Here is a 21,137-nt window from a genome sequence, read left to right as displayed (position 1 = left end):
ATCACGTCAGGGATCCGTGGGGGTTTAGCATTCATTTCAAAAGACTCATCAGAGCATTCTGTTCAAATGTGCCAACATTTTATTCTGATTAAGGCAAGATGTAACAGCCTAAACATAAATTCCAGTTATGGAGTAAGAACTACTCAAAACTAAACAGGAGTGGCCATTACAAAGGAAAATACATACTTTAAGTGTAAAGAGTATCAAGAAAAAGTAACATGAAATCAAGACAAAACATTCCAGCTCTACAAACTATGAAGTGCAAAGAAATGTGTATTTTTCTAGTACTAATGTAACTTTTTTTTATCATCTATCAGTCTTCAGTGGGATTCACACTACTGCAGCTCTACTCCGGAAGTGTCTCTTTACGAAGGCAGTGGAACTCCACAGGATTTATGCTTTTCAAGTTTCTTATTCTCAGGGTGAGTAAACTCACCCTAGGACTTGTACGTCAAAGCTAGACACGTCTTGCCAAGTGCATCCCAAACTGTGCTGAAGAATTTGTAGGATAAATTCTCCTCCCAAATTATACACACAACTAAATGTTTTTCAGTGGAAGCCATGCAGATGCAACCAGGGACAATATGTAGACCAACATTTGGATCTGAATTACCAGTCCTATTGGTATGAGCGGAGCTTGTTCTGCCCTCACTGAATTAGTGCCAGAGATACAGAAGAAAATATTTACAGTCCTCTTTCTGACACAAGCTGCATTTCAAGGGACCCTCACTATACAAGCGATACCAGACTTTTCCAGCACTCCAGTGCATTCACACCAAAATACTGCAAAATTACAGAGAATCTTCATCAGCCAAAAACTTTTACTCCTAATTTCTGCTTCCTCAGTATTTAGGACGTACAGATAGTGGAATACATGAATGACAACAGACTGGTGACAACAGGATACATCCCCAAGGCTTTCCCCCCATTTTAAAATAAAATATAACAGGAAGCAGGAAAAGATTCCCACCACAAAAAGGAAATGGATTTTTATATCCACATTTAAGCACTTAAAAGCTGCTGCATTTCTCTAGGCACATCTAAGCAGTCCTGGAGAATCTCTACCGCCTTGGTGAACTGTTTTGGGGAGTCTCACTGCTGAGAGATGTTCCTCACTTGTACAAATGAGCATTGCGATTCGTGAAGGTCTGCACAGAAGAGGGGCTGTGGTATGGAATCAGCTTGAGTGGAGGTAGGGGGAGCCCCACCAGGATTTTCTCTTTTTTAGTGCACTGTCACAGGTGGTCCTGGAGTCCTGGTTGCTCTCCTTTTCCTTCTGATAATTACATCTCATCATTTTTGTTTTAATCCATTTCCAGCTTTTTGTCCATATTCAGAAAACACCAAACAGGTGGTTTTTGTTTGTTTTTTTTTTTTTAAATCCATTTATTTCTTTGCTGCTGCAAAAATATGGCCTGCAACATGTTCCCACCTCAAAGTCATAAATGTTCTTCATCCTGTCACTTCAAAGCTCTCTGCCACAATAGGGTTGGTTTTTTTTTTTTCAAGGACTGGCACCTGTTAACAAAGAACTGCTAGACAAAGCATGGAATGGGAAATGCCCATTTCTTCCTGGAGCTGAAAAATTGTTAAAGTTGGAAAAGGGGAGAATGTAGTGAGGATAAAGAGTTTAAAAAAAATATTTTAAAAAGTTAGTTCAGCTACTTGCTACCATCCACACCACAAAACTGGTGACTTCACTTGGGCTCGAATACATAATAGCTTCTGTGCGTAATCCACCTTCCTTAGGTGTTTTCAAGCTGTGAGTTAACACACAACAGCATCAGCTGTTTTGGTTCTTGGGAAGTTACGATCCCTGTAAACAGCCTCTTTCTAAGATAACGCTGTAACCCTGCTGTCAGTGGTCTGATTTAAAGGCACTAGCTTCAGCACATGGTAGGAACACGCACTTTTGCAGGATGAATCTATTTATGTATTTATGAGCATGCATAAAGGTGCATGACACTGGCGTAGCTAACTACTCGCCAATTTGGGTGCAGAGGTGATATACAGATCTTGTGCAATGCTGCTGCTCTCCAACCACTATACATGAAGCCTGTTCCAAACCACTGCAAGCACAGTACATTGCAAAGGGTCAGTGAAATTCCACTTACTGCTTCAAAGTGTGCATATTTAACATTGTGAGTCCAGCACCTACGCTAGTCACTCCTAAAGGCAAGGTTTTCCTCCGAGTCTCATGCCCATTGTCACTGACAGGACCATGCGTTACATCCTGGTAGAAAATACTTTACAGTACTGAGGCACGCCCCACCATTCAATCTGAGTGCGTGAAAAATAATTGTAAAGTCTCCCTTAGCTCCAAAGATAACCAAGAATCAGGCTAGAGGTCAACAACTTGGCCATGAAAAGGAAAAGCAAACCAACCAAGCTAAATTACATAGCTCTCATCTCGCCAAGTACTTCTATATGCCAAACTAAACACAGACTAAACACAAATGTCAAGGAAAATTGTGAAGGAAGAGAAGAGGCTGAGAATTCCATGAACCAGATGGTTTAGTCATGGAAATGGATGTAACTGTTGGTAACAGCTTTCTGTGCCTGTACCAGCTTCCATCTGATCAGTGTTTTCAGAAACTGGTAGATTCTTTAACAGATACTTAAATTTAGGATACTTTAAGTTTCAGAAAAAAAGGTTTGTGGGTTGTTCCCCATCCCCCTTTTAATAGGGCAATAAAAAAAAACTGGCAAAAGAGCTCAAGCACATGGGGTTGCAGAAACTCACAGACTTTTTCCCCTGAATTCCCTAGTGGAAAGACACATTTTGGCACATGCATCCCACAGAGTCCTTTCATAGCACATGAAAAACTCAGCTTTTCCTGTAGCTGCAGAAAGTGAAGTGTGGGTCTCCCTTGTTAAGACCAGCCTTGGAACTGGTGCCTTTTACATTACTTTTTTTACTCTATGAAGATACAGACTATGCCATACCACTTTCTGTGAACCTGTGGATCAGGCAGTAACTTCCAAACACAACTTTCTGACTCCTTATATTTTACTGTCCTGCTCCATGAACTTGTACAGTTTTAGAGAGGGTTTTTTTTACATCAGACAGCCTCCTCTATTTACCAGTATGTCTTTGTCCTGTGTCCCATATTCTTCACAAGATTTGGGACTGAAGAAGTTATTTTTCCAAACATAAAAAGATGGAGTATCACAATAGCATCACCATCACTAGCAAAAATGAATGAGAAATTACTTAAGTACCTCTAATTTTCAAAGCTCTTATTTCATATTCCTTCTAAATAGCTGGGACCAGCAGTCAAACAATGAACTTCTAGAAGCCCACATTTTCTTGAAATGAAGTCACAGTAACATGCTAATATTATAAGTGCTGGCCTCTGACCTCACTGCAGAATTAAGCAGGAGAAGGATGTTGGCTCTGAAAGAGATGGTTTCAATGGGAACGCTTAGGAACAGTCAGTTTTCAACATTGTCAAAAAGACCAAATGAACATTGCCTGATACATTCTTGATTCTGCAAAACCTGACATTTTGCAGGAGTATTTGGCAACGTCCTTGTTTACATACTTGGCAGACAATAAATGCTTCTTTATTTTTATTCTAGAAGTGATTATCACATAAAAAGCTTAAAAAATTCCAAACATAACAATCTATGTTGTTGGTTGGTACCACTGTTCACAACCATGCTGGTGTTCTGACTCCATTCAAACCTCAACCAGTATACCCATGAAGGATTTAAGTATTGGCCAGGGAACTGAAAATTAGACTACTTCACTATAGTAAGTTTCTCAAAACATTTCCTACAGACTTTTGTAAACAGAAAAACAACTGAGCTTCCTAATGAAGAGGGGAAACACACCACCTTTTCTCCCCACATCAGTGAGCAGTCAGTTGCTTCCTAGTTTTTGCTTGGGCAATGGGTATTATGTACACACTTCATGAACAAGGTGCATGGGTTCTTCCATGGTGTCCTCCTACCTGTTTTCAGTTCAGTCTGAGTTAGACCTGTTACAATTGTTGAACTGTGCACTAGAACCAGGAACAGATTTGGTAGCCAAAGACCACCACACCATACCAGTGCTATATACCTGTGTTGTACCAATGCCATTCCTATCCCAGTAAGCAAGGCAAATGCAACCCCACCCCGGAGATCTGCCCAATGATCTCTTTGGTGGACGACTGTTCTCAGACCTTTTACCACTACCATCTGCTAGTGTTTGAAATAACCACGCTGTAGCACCAAATAGTTTTGCTTTTCATTTTTCTAGGGCAAGGCTCCCAAGCCTCCTCACAAACATTGAGCTTACCCTCCATCTCTGTGCCAGTTTGTTAGCTTTAGTTCAGTCTGATCTGAAAATAAAAACGCTCCAACAAATCATGACTTAAGTAAAATTTCTGTATGTATTATTGTCAGTTACAGTTATGCAATGGCCAAATATTAGTAAATTCATAGCTAATGTTAAATTAAAACTCTGGAAAAAACAGTGACAAACAGTTCCATGGCACATACCATTCTTACCATGGGGATAATGCTTACCCTTTGTCCAAAGGGACAGTGGAAACAAATATAAATATAGAAACTGTCTCAAAATCTCAAATCTAAGCCTATGTTAATGCTCTAAACTGTCACTGACTTTCACTAAAATTATTCAGATCCAAACATAAGCAATGATTTAGGACATCAATTTATAACGTAATGCTGGTGACCCTGTACCAGTCAGGCTGGATTGGTTTCTGTCCACAAAGCAAAATACAGAGTGGCAATATTCTATCGCTGGTCTTGCAAGAGCAGGTTAATATATTTTTTAAAGATGCACATACGTATTTCCCCAAATTCAACTGTGGCTGAGTGTTTCTCTCCCAGTTTTCAATAATTTTAAAACAAAATAAATACCAAGCCCTTTCTGTTTGGATGCTTTGCTTTGTTTTTCCAGCCTGAATGAGTCTACAGATATTTTCTTAGTTATACAAGGCCAATGTTTCACTTTGCAAACATTGAAGATGAAGGAACACTTGAAGCTTCAGCACCAGAAGGAAAACAAGGAAGAGTGCAGAGGGTAGCTCCATTCAGAAGCATAGAGCTGTAACAATTATTGTTCCAGTTTGTTACAAGCTGCTCATAAAGACTTTTATTCTAAGTAGTCCCATTGTTTCTGACAACCAAAGTGATTCATATGTAGGATCACACCTTCAACACCTTCTAGCTGATACAGTTTGTAATCTTGCAGAACACAACACAAACCAGTTCCCCATAAGCACTGGAGAGATCAGAATACTTGTAATCTCTTGCAAAATGTCATCTTGGTTTATTCAAACCTTCACCTACTTCCTCAGAAAAAGGAGTCTATCAGACTTGGAGTTTGTTCCCGTGATTTTTTTTGTTGCTGGAGAGTTGAGATCTTGACTTAAGATTTTACTTATGAGTTAGGTTGAATGAGGGTAGGGAGAGAAGAGGAGCACCGTAATATTAGCAGATTAATTAATATTACTTGTGATGACACTGATGATTTTCACTGTTTGTCCCCCATCTCTCCTTACTATCCTCATTTTTGCTGCCTTTTTCATATTTTCCAGAGTGCTGTCACAAGAGCTGTGAAAGTTTATTCTTTTGAGAGAACAACATTGCTGATTTCCTCTAAGTCTTTGCTTCCATAGGAAGCAGATACCTGGCAGATTTGCAAGGGAATGCTAAATCAACTATGGAAGTTCTGCACTGTTGTCTGTTTCTGAGAGAGTCGTAGAAGTTCTTCTCTAATTGCTTTGATGAGAGAGGCTGAAGAGTGACCTGGCTGGAGGTCCTCAGTGGAACTGGTGGTGTAGCAAAGGCCCTGGCCCTGAAGGCTGTTGTGTGGAAGCTGAGCAGGGGGTGCTGAGGGCTGCCTGGCTGAAGTCCTCGGCATCTGGAATACTGGTGAGGAGGAATATTCTTGGTGTCCAGGCATACGCGTCTGGAAAAAGGTAGAAAGCATTATTGTACTCTGTGAACAAACATAATAATCCCAGAAAAAAACAAGAAAGCAAAAAGGCAAAGAACAGAGGGAAAGCAACATGGAGATGCTTCTATCTGCTGCCACTGTTCTTCTGTTGTATGCATGAGTGATTCCTCTTATGGAGCACAAAACAAGGGTACACAAAAATTGCTGGACTGCCTCAAGTTCAGGGATTTTTCAAAATCTCTTTGAGCATCCATTAAGAAGTCTGACCCCCCTTCTAATCTATGGTATGTTTAGGTTCAGAAGTCCGGAATAAAAACACAGAACTGGAAGTCAGCAGAATAGGCTTCTCTTTCCTTGCCTTTGCATCACTTCCTAAGAGACAACAGGCAAATCACTCTCAGCTGTCATTTCTCCATAATATTTATAAATAAAGACACTACTGCTTTCACCTTCCCTTTCTCTGCCTGGCTTGCCTGTTCAGATAGTGCACTTCTGAGGACCCTGTGACTGACCAGTGCCCAGGAAAACATGGTCAACAAAAGCAGCAGCAGGAGAAAGTTATTCCAATTGGAAAGATTAGATTTTTCAATACTCAACAGCTGTTTTACCTATCTGAGAAACACTATCCCAGATTTGGGACAATCACTGTTTCAGGGTAGAAAGGGGTTAATTCTGCATTTATTCAGTAACATACTTTTTCTGACAAAACAAGAGAGAAACAAAACAGAAACCTGAGTTTATGGGCTTGTCTATCTGGAAAAAAAATAATCTGCTTACACTAAAACAAAGCATGGATTTACAGTACACCAGGTGACAGCACTGGCTCCCAGTATATACACAAACAAGGTACGTTTTGAAAATCTAAATTCCAGCTGACACCCCTAAAGCAAGCATTGCCTCTTGCCTCGTATTGCTGAAGGCTGAGAGACAGCCAGAAGAAAACACCGGACACAAAGGACTCGAACACACCCTGCTGAATGCACAACTGGGAGCAAAGCAGCATAATCCCCTTTCAAAGGGTCTGCACTGGGGACCAGGAGCAGCTAGCTGCAGCAAGTTCAGATCACAGTTAGCACAATTTAATGATCACTATCTTTCTCTGTGGATAAGCCTTAAGTGGTAGCAGAGAAAGCAATCTGATGAGGTAAGAAAGGACAGCAAGGTCAGCTAGAAGAGGATTTGGGGGTGAGGGGGAGGGGAATGGAGGGATTACAAAGCAGAGCTTGGGAAGGATAAGGGAGACCTAGTGTGACTGTGGCAGCCATGTGTATGGAACACAAATGCATGCGTATGATCCTTAACATCTCTCATAATACAAATGAATAAAATCTAAGCCATTTTGTATGAAGTAGAACTAATAGTAGATTCTGCCTCTCTTGCACAGCTCATGTACAGCACTCATTTACACAGTTAATTTGGGGAGAGAGATTAGGAGGAAAAGGAGGCTTTGATAGAAGAATGACAGGTAAAGAAGGTTTTCCAAGGAACATCCTGTCTTACTACTTACAAAACAGAGGCGATTTTAGTATCAGAAAGGAATGAATGGGTCTCTTGATTGTTCAGAATTATTCATTCGGCAGTGAAACCTGAAACTAATTCATATGTGCAGTCTAGAGTTAGCAAACCTGACAAGTACTCCGTGGGTTTATAGAAAAGAGATGACATAAAAATATATTAAAAGCAAACATTCCTTGACATGAGTCTTAGCAGCAACCTAAATTACTTTCAGGTTACTTTCACATTAAAATGCATTACATAATTCAGCTCCTATCTCACACTGCACTGAATTACCATTGTAAGAATGGTTTCTTAGGTTCAGAGGAACATCTGATGACTGCAGTGACTGTTTTTTAACATTAAGGCTATCAAAGTTTCCTTAAGTATCTCAGAAAAATAAAAGCGTGTATTTCTCTGATCTCACATATAACACCAGAATTAAACAAGTCTGAGAACTTTCAAAACCACATTTTGGTTAGAAATCTAACCTATACTACACTACAACAGCTAAATAAGGGGAGTAAAAAGGTTGTTTTTTAAAAGAATTAGATTTCTTTAGTAACAGAAATACCCATTGGTATCTTATAGAATATTATATATGTAGCTTTATATAGCATCTGTAAATAATATATATATAGAAAATTCTGTATAATTAACAGCAATACAAAAGAATTGACAAAAATCTTTATTGAATCTTCCTTCTTAAGGGATAAAGATTTATAAGACCACATTGTGAATTTGTTAATCTCCATTTAATGAATGTTGAACCCTGTGGCAAATTTAAACTGAATTGGATGTGTAAATATACACACACACATACACATGTGTATGTATGAACAGATACAGATTATAAAATTCACAAGCATAGGTAGCTAATCAGAAATAACCTGATTTGTGTTACCGTTGAATCTGCTTCTGAGTGGCAGAAAGGCCAAGTTAGGCAGCACTCGGCTGGACTGTCGTGCATCTCACAGCAGATAGCTAGGGACATGAGAGACAACCTGAAGTATACTAAGATGGTTTGGAGACACTACAGTGGGTACCCAGAGTATAAAACATACAGTAAAATGGTAAGAGTGGCTTGGGTAAAACATTAGAGCCTGGAGAAGACTTGGGAGAACAGTGGAGAGTATAGGGGATTGTGCAGATGGATAGGTGATGCCAGGTGGTGGAGGGAGGTAGAGATACAAAAGACACTACACACATCTGTACGAAACCAGGCTTCATTTGTTCTGCTGCTCAAATGACCACTTGCTCAGTATTGTATTTTGTCTCAGCCAAGGAAATGATGTAATTATCTTGGTTGCCTAGGCCTTCTAGATGGAGAATTAAGGTGACTTGATGGTAACCTGCACACTGGCTTTGGGTCAGGAGATACAAGTGAGAGGTAATATTCCAGTGGAAAAATCAAGTTGGCTGCAGGAACGAGAGGTGAGGATACTGCGAGGAAAAGGGCAGATCCCTCTTGAGCTGGTGGGTTGAGAGGAATGCTCTAGATCTGATCTTCCTAAATGCAGAGCTTAATTTTAGAAACCTCCTCACAATGAGGAAACGGTACGACTGTTTGCAAAGGATCAGTTGAAGAGTGCACCATAAAGGAACATGACTGTTGTTAAGTAAAACCTCCTTTCCAAGAGGAGGAAAGACAAATTTGGAGTTCTATCCTAGTGAAAGAATCCAAACTCTGAAGGTAATTATTTAAATACAGAAAACTGTAAGACTAGGGCTCATCTAATAATGCTTTTTTTCTTTTTTTTTTCCCCTTTTTTAAAAATGGAAATAATCCTTTGCAAAAAAAGAAAGAATTCCTCATAGGAAAAGGAAAGTACAGGCATTAGGTGAGCTCTCCTGCAACTAAATAACACCATACTCAGATAGTTTTGGTCCATGACCTCCTCCTTTCCTTTTTAAAAAAAAAAAAACAAACCCACAACAAATCAAAAAAGATCGTATTGCAGTAACATATGAACTGCAGCAACCAGTGAGCAAAAAGTTTGTCAAAGCTGAATAACTGTTTAAACTCTAATTAAAAGGAATTCAACCTGGATTGAGGTGACCTGTACCCATCTGAAATGGTGACTGAAGGTGCAAACTACAACCAAATCATAATGTATTGGGCCATGAATCTTCGAAAGTTCTGCGGGAACTGATGTCAAAACCAACTTTTTGAACAGCATCTCAGATAACGGATCCGTAAGTGAATTTTCAGTCATACGTTAGCAATTCAAGTAATAAAATATTAAGCAAGTAATGGCTGAACATGCAGTTGGGGGCCAAAAGGGAAAGGCCCACAAATCTAGAAAAGAAAAATAATTTTCAGAAAAGACAGACAAAAGAGAAGAAGAGGCAATGAATGGCAACCTAGAGAAACCTCTGAAAATGGAACAGGAGAGACACAAAGATCTCTCATGCAAGTGCTCTTCTAGATGTACCCTGAAATTATGATGTTCTTTTACTCAAATACCACAGTTCCAAGCACAGAGAGCAAGTTAAATTAGGCATCTTTTTGCAAAATAATCTTTTGGCTTTGACAGTGAAAGTTTTTGAATAGGATCAGTAGAGTTCGTCTCTAGTGTGCCTAGTTCTCAAAAGCTTTACGCTACTCCTCTCGAGTTTTATAGGGGTGGCAGCTCAGTTTCACCAAAACCTAAACATAAGGCCCATCCTATTGCATTTCCTTTCTGCAAAGCCATTTTGAGATCATGCAATACCGCAAAGCAACTTCAAGTAGTGTGAACACACACTGCCCTTCCTTCCTCCCTCGAGGAAGAAACCAGAAAAATGATAGTTTAAGCAAAGGAGCAAAAGAAGCAGCATAAAGTTGTTGTCCTCAAGAGTACTACAGTAAAGCTACCACGGGTCAGTCTGCTTCAGGATGCAAGTACATCAAACACGGACTGGTAGGAGGCAACTGTATCTTTCCTGGAAAGGCCATAAACTATGTTCAATCTCAACCATCTGGGTGAATCAGAAACATCAACCTCTAGAAGCACCACTGGCAAGAACATGAAAGCACGATGGCTGCCTAGGCAACACTGGTAAACGAATCCATATTAATTTAGCACATCCTGTTGATTGAGGCTAGGAAAATACCTTGTTTAGAAACACCTCTACTGTTATGTGCAAGTATGTACCTTATTACGTTGCCCTGACTTCTGCTGTTGAACACCCATACAGAAGACAAAAGAACTATACCCATACAAAGCAGGACGGTAGTCCGGGACAATTTATTTTTTTCTACTTACAATGAACTCAATCTCAAAATACAGAGAGGCATATTTCAAAGAAGAAAATGGAAAGTAGTATCCACCTCTGCTGGAGCTCAGAAGCAGAACTGGGTGAACTGCAATTAATGGGTGAAGGCCTCAAGTGAGAAAAAAAAAAGGTTAGGGTAAAGTGAGAGAAAGCAGTTAAGAGAGAAGCAAAGGTGAAAGAACAGCAAGCGAAAGTTAGAAGAGCTAACAAGGGTTTGAAGAGCAAAGCAAAGAATGTCAGAGAAGCAACTGAAAGTATTCCAGGGGGAAAAATTTCCAAACAGTAATGCAGGAAAAAAAATACCCGAACATATCACTACTTCAGAAACTATGCAAATGTGTAACACAGTACTCACTGCATCTCGCCTAGCATATTCATCCTCTCCACGGTACTGGGGCCACCCTGGCCCCCCCGGCTGGCCATGCCCTGCTCTGCCTGAGGGGATCTCCACTTGTTGACCTCCGATCCTGCTAGCAATTCCCACCTGAGTGAGGTGCTGTATCTGAGAACCTTAAAAGCAAATATTGTTTTTTCATCTTTATACACAGTCAAGTTTGTAGGGCAGACAAATGACAACATAAAACTTTGTTGGGATCAGGAGACAAGAAGAAAGTGGAGCTCTGTTTCTGTGCAATTAATAAAAAAATCAGCAGAAAGAAGGCTGTCAGTGTAGAATAAGGAAGGAAAAGTTAATTTTCTGCAGTTCATTGGAGTGTGATCCTTTTCATTGCCACTGCACTGAAAGAAGAGGTTGAGATACATGCATCTCAGACATGGACTACACTTCATTCCGAAAACATGCCAGCCCTTTCCAAACAGCGTTTACCGAAAGCCCTGACAATGCTTTCATGTAAATTACGCAGCAGCAAAGAGAAGACATTTGCTCCTGTGGTACACCTTATTTGCATCACACTGGCAAGACCCTAACTCTCCAGACTGCTTTCTATTCCATCTCTCAGAAGAATAAAATACATGACTATGTAAGAATATGGGTCTTTCAGCTTTGCTTTGTGGTTAAATATTAAACTATGCTGTCGTTGACTAATGAGAAGGTCAGAACACACTGTATCTCCTTTCAGCCTGAAAGCTAACCTCCTCCCTTCCCTCCCCTCCCACTGCTTTCAAACACATGCAAGGATAGCCACCACCATTGATTGCAAGAGACATGTAATAACATGCCAGCTTTCCTTTTCCCTGAATTTCTTCCCACAGGAAAACACAATTTATTTTATTATTATTGTTATTATTATGTTTTATTATTCTTTAGAAATGGAATACATTTAATAAATCCACAGATAAATAAGAGACAACTGTGTGTGTATGTCAAAACAGGGAGGAAAAGACAAAACCAGTGTGATTTACATGAAGGAAAGTGCCCCAACTGTCCAATTTTCCTCTCAAAAAATCCCAGTATTTGAGAAGTTTGGTATTTGCAGGTAATTATGCTGAAGGGCAGGAACTAACCATCTGAACTGCCTCCAAACTTTAAGCCAGAATATACACAAACATTTAGAGAACAGTGTGAATCAGACAATAAAATAATCATCAAACTGCAACAATCACTACATCCCTGTCGTCCTCATTCATTTAACATGTACAGGAAGATGATGGCAGCTATCAAAACTAGGCCTCTGACATGAGTATATGATCATATTTCCAGTCTTTTTCAACTCCCCAGAAAGAAAAAATTTCTCTAGGAGAAAATTAACTATTGAATTTGCATAACAATAGAATCTTTTATTCTTAGAATCACTGTTTGCTGCTTAATTGCCACGTGATGTTAGAATCTTATTCATGATAGCATTGATTAGCATTATGGAAATTATCTCACAACCGAATCAGGGAAGGTGATTTCATAGGGGACAGCAGCAATAGACAATACCATCAGAAGCTAAAATATTCTGCTTTCAGGCATACATTTCCAGAAAAGAAATGAGACATAAAGATGCATAGAAGTATTTAAAAAAATTGTTACTTAGCAGGCTGATTTGGGATGCATTCAGCTCATTTAGCACACAAGAAATATTCGGCAGTGGAAAGTTAGCATACACTGTATGCTCTAAAACAATTAAGTAATTTTCCATTCTTTAGAGAATGGGTTTTTTTGCAAATATGCTGTGTAATAACCAATGCTTGTAAGATACTAAAAAGGTGGCAAAGCACTGCCTTTTCCTGCAAGGTCCTAGGGATGTAAAGTTAACCTCATTTTGTGATCACTTTTTTTTGGCAGTGAAGACAAGGACCACCTTTCAAGTGTAGCAGCTGAAGGAAAATGACATCTTAATGGTGACCTCAGTGTAAGAGTAGATACGCAAGAGGATCAGTTATTTTACTGCATATTCAACTTAAGTGAAGTGTACCTGCAGTGCTTCCAACTGGTCGTGGCCGTGCCACTGATGGCATTTCCTCTGAGTATATCCCTCTGGAGGAATACTGAACCTCAGGTGGTTGCTGGTCTGGATGCATTAACTCTGCAGGTTGAAGAAAGCCTGGCCCAAAGTTCTGCCTGTGGAAAAGTAAGGACTCAAGATTACAATAAGTGAATTTCCTAATTAGAAACAGTAACACAGGTGTACCTCATAAAAGAACTCTTTATGATGCCTCTTAATACACATTTTAATCTTAAAGGTTCAAGAAAATAATTACATCTGAGGAATATATTCCTCCTTCAAGGCCTGCACTGCAGCACTGCACAGGAATGGGAGAAAGCCTAACAAAATTTTACACATTTTTTCATATGTTGCAGCCTCCTCAAAGCACAGAAAAAAGGCCATGAATCTTGTTTTCCCCTTCAGGAAAAAAATATCTTCAATGAAAAAAAGAAAATAAAAGAAAAATAAGACTTCAGTAGTGTTGCAGCTGCTTACCTCAGCAACAATTCTGACTCTTACTCAAAGAGTTTCTGGGCACACAGTTTTGGTGTAAATCAAATCATACAAACTTCATTGCATGCGTATTTCATGAACAAGGACCCTAATAATTTTTCAGGAAATATTCAAAACTTTCCTCTAAGATTCATCAAACTACTCAAAGTTGTCATTAGCACATATGAAGGGATTCAATGTATACTAAAATTAACATTTCCTGTAATTCAGGCTGGCACTGGTAGCTGTTGCCACATATTTACTGTAAAGACTTAACAACAGAAACTGTCATCCATCTAACTTTGTTAATTGTGCCAAGGTAATGGGACTTCTAAAAGAAACCCTGTAATTCCTTCACAACACGGGAGTAGAGATGGAAATGCTGCTTTTCCTATGCTTCCTACTAATATATCTTAAGCCTGGCATGGAGAGATGGTATTTTAGAAGACTGATGGCAGCTGAGTTTTCAAGGATTATTGATTCCTGTCAATATGGTGGAGGTGTGGATGCCCAAACTTCAGGTGCTTGGGTTAGTCTCTCTCAGACTCCAGGTATGATCAAAGATGAGAGACATGCTTCTCAAGAGGCATTCAAACCAAAAGATTAGGTTCACTAAATCGTTTTCTGCAGGAGCCTCTCACTGGTGAGTATAAAGAAAGCAAAAAGTGAGACAAACATCCTAAGTCAGGCACATGCAATTACACAGAGGACTGGGGATGAGTTTTATATGCTTTTTACCACAATGGCATTTAAACCCTTCTAGGCTAAGGACCACAACCTATCCTATTCCTCAAAACCTCAATTTTACACCCTTTTGTTTTACAGGAAAATTCCTTGACTGCATCTAATTCAAACTACTCTTGATTTATGTTTTATTTGGAAAACTAACCAGCTCTGTATGACAGCCAGATAGAAAGGAAAGTTGACATAATAATAAATAGCCTAATAAAGCTAAATAAGAGCCTAATAAAGCACAAACAAGTAACTGTAAATTAAAGTACTAGCTATTTGGCATACAGTATCAAATGGAGGATGTGTAAGGGGTTTAGGCAGCAACAATCACATTGTGGAAGAGCTAAATTTCCCTAGCTCCCTTACATATAATACCACCTTTCCAGTCAGCAGATCCAAAGGAAAACATTTCCAACCAGATATACAAGCTAGTTAAAACAAATGCTTGAACAGGTAGGTAATGTTTAACAACATCCCTTCTGTTATGTTAATCACTGTAACCAGTAAAGGATGTAATCATCTGGCCATTTATGCCTGCAGTACTGAGCTGGAATGCTGTAGCTGAAAAATTACTACACTTTTTTGATGTCTAAAGAAGATATTTTCTCAACATTACCCCCCTAAATATATTATTTTTGTGCCAATTTTTCACAGGACAGGAAGTATATTCTTTATTGCTGATGGGTTTTTACTTGTAAGGTGTACTTTTAATAACTCATCACCTTCTTTTCTCAATCTTCTTTGTAATAGTCAAATACAGCTACTCTTTAAATTTGGAGAGGAGTTTGAAAATGGGATATAGCTCGAATCTGTATCATACAGGCGTTCCAAGTGCTCCTTCCTATTTCCAGACTGAGACCCAACCTTCAATTTATCTTGGCACGTTCAAAAAAATTATTAATCTCCACTTAATCAAGTGGGGAGATACTGCCTCAAAAATCAATTTTACACCACTAATCCACTATGGCTAAGTATCTCTATCTCTGTTGCATGACGCAATATTCATTTTCTGGTAAGAGCTGTTCATTGTGCTTTTATGTTTGCCTAGCTGTTACGTGACCTAGGTTACACTTCATTATTTTTTTTTTTTAACCCAGGTTGGTTCCACTCCATTAAAGATTCTGACTGCATTTGTACAGAGAAGGGAACAGTATGGTCACCCAACTATTATTCTATACATTGGATATTTAAGCCAATGTACTATGACGTTGATACATGCCACCTAATTATACTGAACTCTGGTCATTTTTCCTTCCTCTAACTGGTGCACTGTTTCTAACAATTTGTTTATCATTATCTTCTGAATTTGAGCATAACCCCTACTCCACAACCATGACAAATCTTCCTTGTTTTCTATTGATCAAGCTTTAGGAAACCTACTTTAAATAAAGTTACAACAGTTGTTGACCTTATCAGGAAGAATTCCTTTAAATTTTATCTGCCGGTACTGGCAAAGCAAGCATTTGAACTATTGATAATGATGCCATTAATCTGTAACTTACAGAAATCCAGAGTGCCTATGCCAAAGGTTGATAAACTTTTGAGCAAAAAATATGTTGCGAAGACACTACCTTGCTCAGCTGTATTAACATGGGTTACAGCACTTTCATGATTGAATTATCACATTTTCCCTGAATCCACAACAGGCCAACAAAGAGAAAATCCTCAATAACAAACAATTGGTTATGCTTTGTGCTGGCAGTCTCACAGCTCATAATCTTCAAGGTAACTTAAATTACAAAAAATATACTGCACGTCATACTGCGTGCTATTTCACATATGCTCCACTCACACTGAAACTGTCACCTTCAAGCCAAGACCTAAGTAAGAAAATGTGCTTAGACTCTTCCTTTTCTAGTTGGTCCTTTCAAAATCAGGTTGCAGAACAACAGATAAAAGAAAGTTCTTCAGATCCATTTTACCGCCAAGTTTCCAAGGCAGTGAAGACTTTAGGTGAAGTCTAATGAATGATGTGGATACCAGTGGTATTTCATCTCACATGGTGAGCTTTAAAAAAGAGCAGCACGAAGCCACCCTTTTAGCACCTTGGCTGCAGCAGCTTGGAGGGGGTGAGACAAGTCCGACCACAGTGGGTACCAAGACTCAAGAGTCCAACTTCACGTGTAGTTTAAAACACAGACACCAAATGTGGAAATAGCAGTTACCTGGACAACTGTTTTCTTCTCTTTACATGATTCTCCCGCAGCAAGGCCAGGAGAAGATGGAAAATTTGTTCTTGCCCCCTGATTTTATAATAAAACCCCTGTAAGGCAGACTCTCTCCGTGAGGGTCACCATGCTCTGTAATGTATTCTCAACTTGGTTAAAAATAGAACGAATGTGTTCGTCATCTGAAAGCTTTTGCGAGTGAGTGTTGCCCTGAGGCTACAGAAACAAGATGAAAGCAAGAGTACTGGGAGAATTACATGCATCTGAGTAACTGTTTCAGGCTCTCTAAAAGCTGGAACTCAGTGGTTTACTCAATATTTGGAAGGATATCTCTACAGCCAAGGGGCTAGAAACACATTTCTTTTAAATGGAGGCTTGGATTCCACACAGCATGCATATGTCATTCATGCTACATAAATAAATTATACAGGCTGGATCTGGACTCCTGTTACTTCTCATTTACACAGTACTTTGAATAATAATATAGCAGTGCCAGTAAGAACTTTGGAGGAATTGCAAGGAAAATAATAAATGATAATTCTATCAGTGAAAAGCTACCTTGGTAGGAGACCTGGTGCTGTTGGCGGAGTCATTCCAAATTCCACATATCTCTGTCAGAATAATGAAAAAACCCAAATTAAAATCAAAATGCATACCCTGGGAAGTCCACTGTCAGCCTTTTAAGTGATGAATGGCAGAGATCACTAGGCCTGCATGTGTGACTTGATTGCAGACATAAGAGCTTCGTTTTACAAAACCAGAAGCACAACAAGATCTGGGAATCAACGCTACAGTGGGCTAGCAGTCGCTCCTGTCTGATCAGAGTCTTGTCTTAAAAACATTTCAGAAATACTTTCTCTCACTTGCAGAAGATCAAGGGCTCTAATGTCTACTTAGCTTAAAACTTCCAGCAAACCAAGCTTTGCATTTGGAAATCTCTTTATACCTCGACAAGCACCAGACTGCAGCAGAGAGGCCATAGGGCTCAGACTCAACAGTCCAATGGCATTATGGAAGTTGTACTAAATGGCTGTGGAACACGACCTAAAATACTATCCATGTGTCTCAGTGCTCCATAAAATGCAAAAAATCATACACAGAAATACTGCTTCCATATCTTTCACCTCCTGAAAGCATCTGGATACCCTATTGAAAAATATGGCCCAAGTCAAATACATTCTTTTCTCACTGTCAAAATATGAACTAGCGCATACATTAAAAAAAAATAGGAAGTTTTACTCTTGGACATAAGACTGATCTGCTGAAGATCATAACTGAGAAGAACAGAAAAGTTATCCTAAAGGAGGAAACTCCTATATTATCTTGTGGCTGGGATGAGAAAAGAATCCAAATGGCTTAAAAAGCAAGTTCACCATCTTGTGACCATCATTTCTGACTTTTCCTAGTTCCAGAAACTGTTCCACATTTGTGGTAAGTCCTGACAGCTAGGGCTCCATACAAGTTCACCATCTTGTGACCATCATTTCTGACTTTTCCTAGTTCCAGAAACTGTTCCACATTTGTGGTAAGTCCTGACAGCTAGGGCTCCATAACAGTGACCACGGCTCAACTGATGCTAACTACCTGACCAGAAAAGCCTTTTAAATTGCATCGCTCACATTAAATGGGTTGTTTACTGCCTGACTTGGACAATAATGTGATCCCCACTGGGTACACATAGTTCCCCTCTCTGCTCGAGCAGGAGTGTTGTTTACCGGCTGTCCTGCAGAGACCCCAGGTGGTGCAATGGCTGTGGAATTGGCTGCTTGGCTGCTGGGAGCCACCAGCGCAAAAGCATCATCCAGCAGCGAGTGCATGGTTTGCCGAGCCTCTTCAATGGATGGCTGAGGTGGGATGTACTGGGAGACTGGGTGGGAAGGCAAGCCAGGGAACTTTCCCAGATCAGCTGAAGATGATGTCTGAGGTTCAGGAGGCAAGTCTGGATCAGACTGGAGGAAACGGAAAGAAGGTGAAGGGAAGCCACAGAGTGGATCTAACCAGCCAGCTTCCAAGTCTCTGTGGGCCTTATGTCTGAGCAACATCATCTTTGCCAGAACCACAACGAGATAAATGGCCCAAGTCCCAGTGCCGGACAAAACCTGCCCCTTACCCTGCCCACTTCTGCATGCACATACACAACACCAGCAGTTCAAATACTTCATTCAGTGTGATCTGAAAGACTCTGATCTCAGATAAGGCAGCGGAGCTTTGCGCAGGAGTTACTCAGCTATAACAGAAATCTTGTGGTTTGCAAACACATAATGAAGTCATACATAGAGCATTCACCCCACCCAGAAAAAGACAATCAGCTCTGTCTACATCTTTGAATTCTCTGCAGCTTTTGCAGTTCCAAGAAATTATTTCAGTCTGCAGCTTACAATTGACCACATCAGTAGTAATATTAAACAATTATTGCCTCCTAGAAAAACACACAAAGGGAGCTGTAAAGCAACTAAGTGGTTACCTGCACGGAACTTGAACTTGGGTGCACCACCTGAATGGGATTCACGTAAGAGCTTCATAACAGCAATATCGAAGGCATACGTCACAATTACTACCTAGGATCTTACCACATGGGCTTCCTGTTCATCAGTAACAGGAAATTAAAAGAGCTTTACAGCAGCAGACCTATTATCAAAGCTCATTCTTACCATTGCTGCAGACTGCAAAATCAGTCAGAAAGATGCAAAAGCCTCTATTTTATCAGGAACTTAGCATTCTGAGTACTGTTTTGCAACAGATGCCCAAAGGGCTGAGCTTGCTGTGTGACATGTCTTAATTAAAAACCTTCAGATGATAATTCATTCTGCTGCAGCATAACATTAAAATCATCACACTCTTGTTTGAAGGCAGAGAGAAACAGCAGAAATTGACACTGTGGTCACCTGACTGCATATACAGCTAATGGTGAAAATCTTTAAAACTATTAAACCACCTTTCAAGATGAAAACTGTCCAGGGGTTTCAAATACTAGCATTAAGCTTAATAAAGTCTGCTTAGAAGTGGTTAAAGATACCTAAATACAGTTTGACACATGGATATGATTGAACAGAAGCATTTTCCAGTGTCTTTGCCTTTTTTAGGCAGAAAACAAAATTAATTTTCAAGACATTGTACTAGAATTGTTTCAAGTTACTGTAGTACAAAGACATGTTTCTTTTTCATTAATAATTAATTCCCACATTATAAAGATGAGAAAATTTCTCATGAAAGGAACCGAGCCTTCCACTCTGTGAGAGCAAAGGATGACATTTCCTGTAACAAATACATAACATCCAGCAAATTGGACTAGAGTGAAACTATGTTCAAGATATTGTGAAACATGCCGAGCGCACTTTCATGTGCATAATACAGCGGCATTAATGAAAACAAGGGTTTGGTCCTTGGCATCTTTACTATCAAGGAATACTTGGCAGAATATTACTGCTTAACACTGACAGACTCCCAAGGAAATCATTGTTTCACTTTGATTTACATGCCAACTACATGTGCCAAACTAGCTATACAGACCATAGAAGGCCAAAAAACTTCCCAATGTCACAAAGGTCATTAATATTATCAGAAAACTCCTGTCATTCAAGAGACATACATACAATATATGCAGAATTATTGACTCCTGGAGGTCTTTTGTATGTCCCATCACTGTCAGTTGTGATTAACCTGTCCTTTTCTGCATCAATTGGACTCCCATTTATCTGATGTCGACGACGTTGCTTAGGAGAACGTTTTGCACGAGAACTTAACAGGAAGAAAACAAAAAGCAGAAAGAAAAAAAAAAAACAAGACAAAGGTAATCACATTTTTTTTGCAGTTTTTCTCTTCATTACACTCAAGGTTGAACTCTGCCCATTCCCTCCAAGTCATCCTTGACTTATCCCAGTTTCCTGTTCCCTTTCCCAGTTTTTCATGCCAGTCCCATTAGTTAGCCTTGAATCACTCTCCTCAAGCTTCTCCTAACAACTCGCTCATTGGCAGCTCTCCTAACTGTCCCATTCCTCCCTCAAACTCCCCCCACTGTCACCTCTCTTACATTAATCTTTCAAAGTTGCCCATGTCCCAGCCCCCACCCAGGGCCTCTCCAGACCTCCCAGACCAATGTTTGACACATCTGCAGTACCAGAACAGATGACAGGATGGGGGCTGACCTGCTGGCAAGAAGCTCTGCGGAGAAGGACCTGGGAGTCCTGGTGGACAGCAAGTTGCCCACAAGCCAGCCGTGTGCCCATGTGGCCAAGGTGGCCAGTGGGACCCTGGGTGCATCAGGAGGAGCCTGGCCAGCAGGTGAGGGAGGTGATCCTGCCCCTCTGCTCTGCCCTGGTGGGGCCACACCTGGAGTGCCATGCCCAGTGCCGGGCTCCCCATTTCAAGGGAGACAGGGAGCTGCTGGGGAGGGTCCAGCAGAGGGCTGCCAAGGTAATTGGGGGACTGGAGCATCTCCCTCGTGGGGAAAGGCTGAGAGAGCTGGGCCTGTGGAGCCTGGAGAGGAGAAGGCTGAGGGGATCCTATCAGTGTCTACTAATATCTTAAGGGCGAGTGCCAGGAGGATGGGGCCAGGCTCTTTTCAGTGGTGCCCAGTGACAGGGCAAGGGGCAACAGGCACAAATTTCAACACAGGAATTTCCATCTGAATATGAGGAAAAACTTCTTTACCTTGAGGGTAACACACCACCAGAACAGGCTGCGCAGAGAGGCTGTGGGGTCTCCTTC

General features: G+C 40.2%; 1 protein-coding gene across 5 annotated transcripts in view; it reads right to left on the bottom strand.

Moving 5' to 3' along the window:
- Positions 1-1,352: 1,352 nt before the first annotated feature.
- Positions 1,353-21,137, bottom strand: part of KIAA1549 (KIAA1549 ortholog) — a 153,023-nt gene continuing 133,238 nt past the window's right edge. For 2 of the 5 annotated variants that reach the window (XM_037389185.1, XM_037389186.1), the window contains 6 exons: positions 20,024-20,168; positions 18,146-18,379; positions 16,989-17,041; positions 13,027-13,172; positions 11,022-11,176; positions 1,353-5,926 (listed from right to left, as the gene is read on the bottom strand). In XM_037389185.1, the coding sequence (XP_037245082.1) occupies positions 5,672-5,926; positions 11,022-11,176; positions 13,027-13,172; positions 16,989-17,041; positions 18,146-18,379; positions 20,024-20,168 (988 nt within the window). In that variant the 3' untranslated portion in view covers positions 1,353-5,671. Of the gene's footprint in view, positions 5,927-7,421; positions 7,507-11,021; positions 11,177-13,026; positions 13,173-16,988; positions 17,042-18,145; positions 18,380-20,023; positions 20,169-21,137 lie in introns of all 5 variants that reach the window. The other 3 variants (XR_005104460.1, XR_005104461.1, XM_037389187.1) reach the window with 3 other exon arrangements.

This window comes from Falco rusticolus, chromosome 5, assembly GCF_015220075.1.
Source record: "Falco rusticolus isolate bFalRus1 chromosome 5, bFalRus1.pri, whole genome shotgun sequence".
NCBI lineage: Eukaryota > Metazoa > Chordata > Aves > Falconiformes > Falconidae > Falco > Falco rusticolus.
Note: the sequence above shows the minus strand (reverse complement) of the source record. Positions and strands in the feature narration are given on the sequence as shown.